Genomic DNA, 11,575 nt, shown 5'->3' with positions numbered 1-11,575 from the left:
AAAAATAACTACTAAAATTTAAATGAGCCTTTTAAAAATAGGTGAAAAATTCACTCCATCCTCTGCGCAGCAACTGTGATAGCTCATGATGCTTCCACTCATATTCTGAAGTTACGTGAGAACAAAGACTGTCATGTTTCATGGTCCTGCTAATATTTCAGTCTTGTTGAGTATCTCCCACTAACAGCAGATCTCCTTCACGCCCAACACCTTTTTATTGCAAAAACTTTGAAAAGACAGCAGCAGATCCTTACGAAATGGATGAGAAGCAGAATTTTAAAAAGAGACAGAAGATACAGTAAGCATAAAGGCTGAAGAGGAACTACTTCATGCAGTGTGGTATTCCAGTTCAACTGACTTGATATTTAAGTGTCACCAAAAGGTGAAACGGTGAGCAGAGTACAGCACATCTTGTTCTACCATAGCTACTGACTACAGAAGCAAAGAACTTTGCTAGGGTATACAGAAAGCTGCATCACAGTGCTTCTGCAAACAGAAGTGCATTCAGTTTCAGTCAGTCCCATGAGTGAATCTGCTGTAAAAATAAGTAAAATGGATGCACCACCTCCAAAATTTACCAAGAATCTAGCTATGACAGCAGGTCCTGCTTGTCAGTGAATACACATTCGTCGGGTATTTAAACTGCTGTGCCCAGGGCAAAAAAGTTCAGCTTCCAGTTACACCTTTTTAAACTTTAAATAGTGAGCAATGCGTTCAGGAAAGACATTGGAATTATCTCTTCTCCAAATAATACAAATTGATATTTATCTTGCAATCCACATTTTCCTAGTTTAAACAAGCTATTGATCATTTTTACTTAAGAAAAATCCACAGCCTCAGAGAACAAAAAATTAGTTACGAATGCAAAGTTGAAGACTTCCAGACATGAAGGTTCTTACCCAGGTGAAAATCTTGCAGTATCAAAGTGACCTACCATGCTATGTAGGAAGTCAGGCAACATTTCCCCCCCCCCCCCTTTTTTTTGTTGGGTATTAAATTAAACTGCTGAAACTAAACTAAGACATATTAAAGCCAGTATACTTTGACTAGATCAGGAAACCTAGAAAAGAATACAATAGCACCAGAGATTTTAGTGAGCTTTGGATCACAGACAAACATCTCGAGAGAGTGATACAAACTTGACTGAAGGCACAAAAGCAAATCTTAGCCTTCTGCAACGCTTTCAGGAAGCTCAACACATTTGTCATTTTACAGTAGGCAGACATGCTTGGCTTGTTGACATACTATATAATTAACTCTTTCAACATGATCAGCCAGCAAGTACAGAAGACTTGCAAGCTAAGGCAGAAAATACCCTCCCACAATTCCAACTCCAGTATCAAATTTTTGTAGGAGTACATAAAGTAATAAAGCAACCACACACACACAATGATTTACGACCCATTGAGAAAACTATTGTTTATTTAGAAAAAAGGTTACACTGGTAGAATTCAGCAGATAAAAAAATTTTAATTTTTTCTTTTTTTTAAAAATGTCATTGTGAAACTTTTCAGACTAAAGTTCAGCGATAAAAAGCTCCTGTAGCTGTAATTGAAATTTAATTTATTTCAGTTTTGAATAGAGCATTTCCAATTAATCTAAAAAGAGCATAACAAACAAAAGGTGTGGCAAGGGACAACTGAGCACAGGTTTAGGTTGAGATGGAGGGGATAGGGTTCATTCTTTGTTTCTTTTTAAACAAGTCAACGTTGTACACATAATATACAAATAATTCCTAAGCATTGCATGAAAACAGTGCTCCCACTTGGTTCATTTGTTTTAGTCACTGATATTAAAAAACAGGCCAAGTAATAAATAAAAACTGAATTTAAATGAGGTAAATTCAAAAAGGTTCAATAACTGTTTATTTGTGGTTTTCAAACATCTAAAAGAATGCATTTCAGATCGAAAGAATTACTAAACTCAGGCAGTATTTTAGACAACCTAAAGTGGAACTCTGTACACATGAAACCTCATTTGCACTATGGCAACTGTTTGTTTGCAGCACATTGTGCTAAAATATGGAATAGGTAACACTTTCAGCCAGGTACTGAAAATAAATGTGTAAGAAACTAAGCAACAAGTTAAAATACAGTAATGTACAACTCAACAATTAAATCTTCAGCATGGGGTAATAAAGCAGAGAACTGAATAATTTAAGGAGATGCAGATGGGTCCTCTTCATTCACAAATTTCTGTGCAATCTATACTCTGGAAAATACATTTCTGGTCACAGCTGGATGTCTTGCCATTTTAAGCTCACCTGCAATGAAGTGAAAATAACAGAATTGGAGTTAGATGCTGTTTAAATGAATACCCATCTCACATTTTGTTCCATTCACAATTCAAAGAATGAGGGAGAAAATGGAACTTTCAGTTCCATTATTTTCAGTCACTTATTTCCTGATTCCAGTTTATTCCATAAGAAGGACTATGTTAATATAAGCATTGCATTGTAAATACTGAATACAGTGTAAATACTAATTTAAAGACGAATAAGAAACAAGTAGTCATCTGTCAAGGTGAAAACTGTTTTAGAAGTACAACCTCCTCAAAATGTTACTGTATCTAAATTAGACAAAATAAATGCAGTTTATCAGATGTTGTACATGAGGCAGAATATTAAGAGACTTAACAAACAGGAGCAGGAGATTAGATTCCATAACCATGTTGCTACAAAGAGTTTTTTCTCCATACTTCACTATACAAATTACAGGGTATTGTCAGTATTTTCTACCAGATGCTCCAGGCTAGCCCACTGCATGCTTGACATGAATTTCCATGTGCAATTGCATTCACCTAAGCATTTGTTTAAGTCACGAATACTTAAAAAAACACTTGAGCTTTTAAGCAACTACAATCCTCCCTTTACACTGAACTGCTGGACAAGATAAAACTTCACGTTTCTATTGAAGAAGCTGCAAGTCCTCAGTAACGAGCTTCATCTGCCAAGAAGCACTCCCCCCCACTTTTTTTTTTTTTTTAATAAATACAGCAACAGAAAATAACATTTAAAGAAAATGACTATGTCTGAGATCCCCTCCAAAGAGTGTAAGGTATCGGTACAAACTTTGTTACACAAAATTCCTCCACACATTTGCCTTGGGCTTCAGTGGCAAAGGAATGTCAAATGATCAAGATCCTTTCTCCAAATAATCTATCCCTCCAATCCCTCTTTGAGGCAACAATCCAACTGTGGAGCCAAGTTCAGAAGACACTTCTAGACAATCAGAAGATTTCAGGAAGGTTCTTACCCTACTAAAGCTGCATAGTGGAGAAGAGAAAGCAGCTTTCCTGCAACATTATATTTCCATGTCTAAAACAAAATTCATTTGCCATCCTTGCACAGCTTCTGCTCTGAACTGTTTTGATTTGGGGTTTTGTTTGTTGTAGCATTATTTTTTTAAGACCCAAGCAAAGCACAGCTGTACTTCTCCTGCAGGGGACCTCATCATTCAGGTTTTGAATACCCTCCAAGCTGACAACCCCATTCCTCTCTGAGCAACCTGTTCCTGTATTTCACCCCCCCTCAAGAGATCTCGCCAGCTTACTTTTTAAATACAAAAAGGTTGTTTAATAAGAAAAATCTCTGCCTTATATGTTGTTCTTTAATCAGAACAATATTACTCTGAGAAAGCAAATAGCAAAAGATACGCAAGTGAATTAAAAATTTGGGTAAAATTTTGTTTGTAGGTTCTTGAGTATTCAAAGGAGACACAAGGACAAATGAAGTAGAAACAATTCATCACTTCTAAATAGAGAACAAATACAAATTATAAAGCACTTGGACCAATTGGAAACAGAAGCCATATCCATAGTTTTGAATAGTAATTATTTTCAGATTTACCCAACATAAACACACTGGTAACCCACTGGTCTATGCAGAAAGATTAGAAGTGAACTAATTTTAAATTCAGTGAGGCACTTCACTCCCCAAATAAGTAAAAATGTTATTCTTCCTCAGTTCTGATCAAATAACAAAGATTAAGTGGAGATGAAGAACTGACTTACTATACTATATAGCGATTTGGTTTAATAGTTATTGCTTTCCATATAGATAAAATGAAAGAATGAAAGAATAAAAAAATTAAGTTTCCAACACATTAGGCCAAGATCTTCTTAATCAAGAAGCAGACTAGCAAGACTACCGGGATCACAGTGATTCATGCTTGTTTTTGTATGGCAAATGGTCTTGGAAAAAGTGCCAAACATGCAACTGCACCCAACACTGTCAACCACCCCATCCCACCTAACCCCTTTTTTGGGGGGCCAAATGAGTTTGAGCATCTATTCAATCTCTACACTGATAGGGAAAGCTATTTAGGTATTTCTCTAGGACAGACTTTTTAAAAACTGTAGTTTCAGCCCTTTCACACACTGGCTGTTTTGTGTGTATATCCTTTACCAATCAATAGGAGCCTCAGGAGCTATCAAGTCAAACATGGTAAACCTTTATTTTTTTATTTTTTTTTTTTACCTTGACTAGAACATTCTTCATTATCTGTGCTTGTCTGACGATTTATGAGTAAATTCAGGATTAAGGAAAAATATACATATATATATTTATAATTACATATAATAAAAAGGAAGCTACTTTTCTGTATCCTTCCTGTAACTTTGATATATAAAAGGATATTGTTTCTTTTCTTCCTTCCCTCCAGCACTCTCTCGTTTTTCTTTCTTTTCTGTTTTTTCTTTATCATGTCTTGATTCCTTAAAAAAAAAAACCAAACAAATGGGAAGTAGTTTAGAATATACACTAGACAGTCTGACTAAAAGCATTAAGTTAGTCACATAGGTTAAAAAAATCACCAGTCAGAACGACAATAGTCAGCCTCTGATTTGAGATTTACTTAACTGTCTTACAGCTCAATGATAATCTCTATCACTGAAGAGTTACAACTAGGAACTATTATTTAATATAAGTATGATGACTACATACTTACCTGATTTCATAAAGCCTTAATACATGTACTTGACAACACAAATACAAGCAAACTAGTTTATATTTAAACGAGACTTGCTTTTACATAGTTGCTCACCAAACCAGTCTGAAAATGCACTTTAGGTTTTGGATACTCTAGCAATTTCTGAATTTTCCTGGCTAATATCAAAAACTATTCCCCTAATTTATCCCATCAGGAGCGACCACTGAAATATTTAGAGCCAAAAGGCACCAGAAATTCCAGAAGCATTTTCCTACGTATTTACACTGTATTTTATTAGGCCATAAAACAGCATTATAATGGAGTAACAAGAATGAGCTTATTCCATTGAAACCAACAAAAAATGAAGAATAAAAAAATCCAAAATCAAACAAGCAACAACCACCACCACCAAATAATCTAAATGATAGTGGCTTGTTTTACCTTTTTGCTACCAGAGGAGCTCTTCTCCATCTTTTCTGCTTTGATTGAATCACCTTTTTCCTTTCCTGAAGATTTTGATTTGCTTTTCTCCTTCTCTTTTTCATTTGAGCGAGGAGAATCAGAAGGACTTTCACTTTTGCTATGTTTTGAAGAACCAGCTAAAAACACAACAAAAAGTTTTAATTCACAACAAATAAAAAAGCTTAATACACATACAAACGCAAAACAGAATACGTACTTGTCCCATTTTCCTCTTTGCGTCGTTTAGTTGAATCCTGTGGTACCTCTCGGTCACTGTTTGAATGATCCTGGCACCAAATACACAGATATTAGTAGATTAATGCATACTCCTAAAGTAGGCACCAGCTAATAGTGTTATTTTGAAGTACTATTTTTTGAATAGTTAAAAAGTAATGGAGTTATTTCAGCTTGTTTAAGCTACCTTGAGATAAGTTTTGAAGGGAAAAAGTTTTGAATGCATTACTCTAAGTCGACCTTTGAAAATGTAATGAAAAAGAAAACAACCCTAATATGGACCACTTCTACTTGCGCAGGCTATACCACTGATTATTACCGCAAGAACTCCAAATAAGTAAGCTTTCCAAGTATATATCAACTTTTTCTATACTAGTTCATAGAAGTTTCACCAACCCTTTTTCGGTCTTTCCTGTCCTTTTCCTCTTTCTTCTCTCTCTCTCTGGATCTTTCCCTTGATTTGTCCAAATCTTTCTTGTCCACTTCTCTCTCTTTACTCTTGGACAGTGTTGGAGTAGTGTGGTTAATGTAGTGCTGTTAAATTAAGGCAATATCACCAAATATTAATATATATATATATATTCCTAGATGCATAGGAATGCAAAGTCTTACTTTAACATAACTCATAGCTCAAAGAGCAAAACTTAATACTTTGATTAGAGAAGTGATTGAAGACACTTTCAAATCAGTCATATGTAATTTAATTTACAGCTTTGTTTTCTCAGCACTGAAAATTCAAGAAACCTTTCACTTAACTGGAACACATATTATATAGACACGAAGTTGTTTACCAGTATTGTTTGATACATCAAAACAAATCAGCAGTACTGCTGATACAGGATATGCAGATTCATGGACTGACTTAGCACTTGCAATTCTGCCTGGAATGAATGAATGGAGTCAGTTTCTTAGACAGGTTCTAATTCATTTTTCAAGAATAAACTTAAACCAGAAAGTATTTACAACAACTTTGAATGATGTTTTTCAGCTAAAGTAATACAAAACTCCACCTTAAACTTCCAATGATAAAAGCAGCTGAACACAAAATTCTTTATGTTAGCTCTGTAATGTGTTCTAGATTGTTACTGCACTCTCTTCTAACCAATTTTAACAAACTGTAAAATATATAAATATTCAAAGTAGTAATGTTAATAGTAACATTAACTTAGTGAGGCAATAGGGGGGACATAGAGAAGAGTAAAAATCACAGTAGCATCTTTAAAAGAAGCACAGTAGCATCAGTTGAACACTCTAGAATCCATTAGAACTAACCAAAACACACAATTTCAAATAATTTTGTTCTTTTAAGTTAATCCTGTCCTTCTACAGTTCTGATAAATGAGTAACCTCAGACCAGTAACCTTAAGTTTTGGTAAAAAGCACACCACCAATGTTGCATCCTTTTTCCTTTTATCACTTACTGGAATGTTATCACCTTTCTATGCCAGTGACTGAGCCTTCAGTATCCCTTTCTGTGTTCTTTCCCCTTACTTTTTTTTTTTTTTTTACCTGTCACCTCCCCACCACGTTTATTCCACAAATTTATCCTTGCTCCCTGGTCTGCTTTCACCTTTTAACATAACTTGGCAAATACGTTTTCTCTAAGCAGCCCCACTTAGCTGTCTATCACAGATACTTTCCATGTAAGTAAACACTCATCTTTCCTCCTATTCTGCTTCTTACATTCATACGGCTGTTCAGGTCAGATTCCACTGCTCTTCTACTGTTCCAATGCAGAGTTTTGGAAAATTTTACTCCCTCCACCTCTCCTTACAACAAAAACATGTATTTGGCTTGTCAAGCTTTATCAGTTTGCTTCTAAAAATGCTGTTAGCTGAAACCACATCAAATCTGGGGCACTGCCATGCGTTGTATAACTTGGGCGAAGGCCAAAACAAGAATAACACAAACCTAACTCAAGTCTGGCAGCGTTTATTTTATAACCTGCAATGTAAGACAACGCTTTAAGGTCTGCCTCCCAAAAAGTCAGGCAAAAATAGGAATAAAGAAAGCCTATAAGTACATAATGGCACTTGACTTCAGCTTCCACTGAGAGTTAGCAGAACTCTGAAATCTTACAAGCTTTTGAGTATCACATCCTTTCCCCCAGACATGTATGTGGCAGTAAAGAACACTTGTCCTACACCACATATGGGGAACATAGTCAAGAAGTGCGAGTTCAAAACAAATGTCAATTTTTTTCTAATTTTAAAGTTATAAATATACAATGATATATTTAATCTATAGACACTATAATTTCATCAACTTTAAAATCTAAGAATCCGAGGATGCCTCCTACGTGGACTCCTCATATAAACAGGTACAGATGGCACTGGAAAGATTCAATTTTAAAAAGCTAGCAAGTACTGGTTATAAAAATCAGAGCTATTTTGAATTAAAACACAAAGTGCTCTGAACACTTTGTTTCATAAAAGGGAGCTACAACTAAAACATTAGTTCAGTGTATAATACAGAACTGATAAATCCATCACATTTTTATATTTAAAATTATCTAGAATCACATATATTAAGTAAATACATGTAATTCTAGATAAACCTACATGTTATCCAGAAAGTTCAAGTGTTCAACGTTTTCCAAGTGATAAGCATTTGTGCTATTTACATACTGATACTGACTTCATAAGCTAAAGTCTTAACAGCAACTATGGAAGATTTGATCCATTTCCAACCATTAGCCAGATAAAATTAAACATGTATTAAATGTGTTCAAAAAGAAGCAGCAGAAAGCTCTCAATATATTGGCAAGTTCACAGTATTTGTTACTGTCACTACATAAGTGGTTGAGTTTTAAAATAAAAGCAACGTATTAGTTACAGAATCTACCTAAAAATTTAATACTCTGAAACATTATTCAAATCTTGAAAGCATTTTCAGTATGTGTTCCCATAAGTTTTCGAATCTGAAGTGTGTTTACAGGAAGCAAACGGATATGATAATAATTTAAGAGGTTGCCTATGATGCTTAGAAATACAGTATAACAGTAGCATAACATAACAGTACTCTTTTTACCTTGCAACTGTTATTCCACAGATAATTCTCAAATATTTTTTGTTTCTCAAATATTTTTTGTTTAAAATATTTTTTTTTTAATACTGATAAAAAAGAAATACTATTCTAACTATTCTATTACCTCTTGAGAGGAATAAAAGGCTTAATCATAAGGAGGGTTCTATAAATGTGCAATTATCAGTGAGGACCAGAAAACACGTTCTGTTCAGAATATCCAAATAGCCAACATTTTTGTTTTGCAGTTTTAACTGACTATTCAGATGTGTAATCTTGCTTACTTGTTTGGAATTAAGTGAAGCCAAAAGACAGTGGTGCTTCTTTTTCATTCCTTTCTACAAACTAAAACTGAAGAACTTGTCAGCTATGAAATAAAATCTCTTCAAAATATTGAAAGAATGTTAAATTCAGGGATTTTTCTTAATGTTGCTTTCACACAATAACTCTCCTTCTCTCCCGTACAGAAGTTCTACATAGCAAACTGGAAGAAATACCCTCCACTACTATACTAGTATTTACAGGAACGAAATTTGAGTTTTCAGATGTGGTTTGCCCCAAGATCAAGGTTGTGTTTTCTATGCAACAAAACATGAAAGTAAGCTTTGGTGGTGTCTAAAAGGTTCAAACCTTTGCTGAAGAGTCCTTGAGTTCGTTGAGGTTGTCCTGTAGAAAATGAATGGAGATGACACGTAAGCTGGAATAGTTTTCAGAAACCAGAGGAACTTTGGGAAGCATGGTCGTACCCTCGAAACAAAAAACAGCTACTCCTTCTGGAATAAATCTCATGTTAATACTTGACACCAAATGAATCTATGAACTAAAATATTTTCTTAAAAAGGAAGAAAAAAAGACATATCTACTCTCTAGACCCAATTCTTATGTGAACTACAAAATGTATTTATACCTAATTCTCCATAAAACACTGAAAAAACACTCTCCCACCATGACAAAATGTTAAGAAAAAAGTCTTAATTACTGCTTTAATACTGCTGAACCACAATTGAAATAGGCTTAGAAGGTTTTTAAACCTGCATATTCTCCACATTCAGTTAAATGTAACAGAAGTTACTCTAGAACAACTTTTCTTGCCCATTTATAAAAATAGGCAAGAAAAACTAATTACATTTTGAGTAGTTATCACTGTCACCTGCTTCCTCAAAATTAATAAAAGCAACTTGAGATCTCCAAAATTAGCCTAAGTCTTTTAAGTAACTCTTACATTGAAAAAGATGTACTCTTCGGGGAAAAAAAGAAAAAAAGCTTGTTCTAAAGTTGATAAGATGGTGAAATTTAAAAGCCCACATAATCCATCACAGTGCTCTTGATGAAGTATTAGTAACTTACAGTTGTAAATGTTCAACGTACTGCAAATTCAAAGATTCCATGAACATAGATGGTTTAGAAATAAAACAAATATCGAGCAAGGAATGGCTACCCTGAGTCTTCAAGTAGGCTACGCCCAAGGTATTGTGCTGCGCTTGAATGCTTGGGGTTTCTCTTTGCTGGGTAGTAGGCTTGGTTGCCACATCTGGTTTTATCGTACTGCAGGGCTCAACATGGTGGGAACCCATTGGAAATAAACAAACCTCGAAGGGAAGGTACAACAGAAGCTGCATGCTCACTGATTATACACAACTACAGGAGAACTGATCACCAAGGAGACTTTAAAATGGAACTCCTTTCAAGACTCCTCCTTAGAAGGCACATATCGGTAAGATGCTCATCAAGAAGCCTGATGAATTCAGAGGTATCGTACATCCCGTATCATCCAGGAATCTTCAGTGCTAGAGATTCTTCAATAGAAGTGCAGAAAAATATGCTCCATTCTGCTGCAAAGACTCTTTTGCTTGTAGCTACCATTGCACTCCAAAAAAACTGACTGCTTAAAACAGTGAGGCACTTCTGTGTAAAAATTCTCTTGCCATTTCCAAGCACTATTTACAAAATTTGTGCTAGGTCCTTGAAGCTTTACTTTGGTTAATTAAAAATATATTTTTTAATAGAAAAAAGACAGTCCGCCAATAAAGAAAAGGAATGCATTTTCTAATGCAATATAAAACCTCCAGTGGCTCCAGTGTATACTTGGCACAAAACTTGAAGGAAGTCGGACATGGGCATCCCAAACTTGTGAGCCTAACATAGGCGCTGCCTTCCTCAGGCTATACTAACCTTTACTGTTGAGGAATGTGATGGAGAAGAATGGGTATCAACTTTGCGGCGTTTTTGTTCTGAGAAAAGAAGAGAACAACATTATTTAAACACATGTAAAAGGAGACTAATAATATGGCTCTCTGAAGTACCAAAATCTAAGTTAGAATTCAAGCTTTTCAACTGCGTAGTTTTTTCTTAAGCTATCTAGAGATACCAGCATGCTTTGACCTCGTTATGCAAGCTTGCAGGAAAAGTTAAATGTGAAGAAACTGCCACAAAATTACGTATCAAGCTTTTAATTTTACATAAGTTTTTATCTGAAGAGTTCAGCAAAATAGAAAGCATTCCAGTCCTCCTGTACTTGGTTTGCCTAAAGCAATACAATTATAAAACTCAACATCAGCCTCTGTTTATGAGGAACTTAAAATACCAACATTTATCTTATTAATCCTTAATATATGAAAGAACCAGAGAGGCTTACTGAGTCCTTCTTAAGGAGGGAAACATTCTACATCCCTTTTTTTCAGTTCAGAAGTTAAGATCAAACCCTGAGTACACTCTTCAGGATATATGCAAAATTTCTAAGGTCATAGTTATAAGATATATTTTAATAAAAGGCCATTTAGAATTGTATCAAAAATATCATGAATGTCAGTACAAAACACTTATAAACTGATAGGCTTAATGAAAATCAACAATCACTGAAGGGAAACTTCACACATTCATGCAGTTCTCATTTTGGAGATATCCTTAACAGGTACTTCAGGCACTGA

The 11,575-nt window shown here is 34.9% G+C and overlaps 1 protein-coding gene across 3 annotated transcripts in view; it reads right to left on the bottom strand.

The window, feature by feature from the left end:
- Positions 1-1,393: 1,393 nt before the first annotated feature.
- Positions 1,394-11,575, bottom strand: part of THOC2 (THO complex subunit 2) — a 53,684-nt gene continuing 43,502 nt past the window's right edge. Inside the window, exons 32-39 of one of the 3 annotated variants that reach the window (XM_084534180.1) lie at positions 10,821-10,879; positions 9,279-9,314; positions 6,021-6,158; positions 5,608-5,677; positions 5,370-5,527; positions 4,637-4,713; positions 4,478-4,525; positions 1,394-2,263 (exon numbers count right to left, since the gene is read on the bottom strand). In XM_084534180.1, the coding sequence (XP_084390306.1) occupies positions 4,498-4,525; positions 4,637-4,713; positions 5,370-5,527; positions 5,608-5,677; positions 6,021-6,158; positions 9,279-9,314; positions 10,821-10,879 (566 nt within the window). In that variant the 3' untranslated portion in view covers positions 1,394-2,263; positions 4,478-4,497. Of the gene's footprint in view, positions 2,264-4,477; positions 4,526-4,636; positions 4,714-5,369; positions 5,528-5,607; positions 5,678-6,020; positions 6,159-9,278; positions 9,422-10,086; positions 10,880-11,575 lie in introns of those variants that run through there. The other 2 variants (XR_014697444.1, XM_084534181.1) reach the window with 2 other exon arrangements.

This window comes from Aythya ferina, assembly GCF_964211825.1.
Source record: "Aythya ferina genome assembly, chromosome: 13".
Classification (NCBI taxonomy): Eukaryota; Metazoa; Chordata; class Aves; order Anseriformes; family Anatidae; genus Aythya; species Aythya ferina.
Note: the sequence above shows the minus strand (reverse complement) of the source record. Positions and strands in the feature narration are given on the sequence as shown.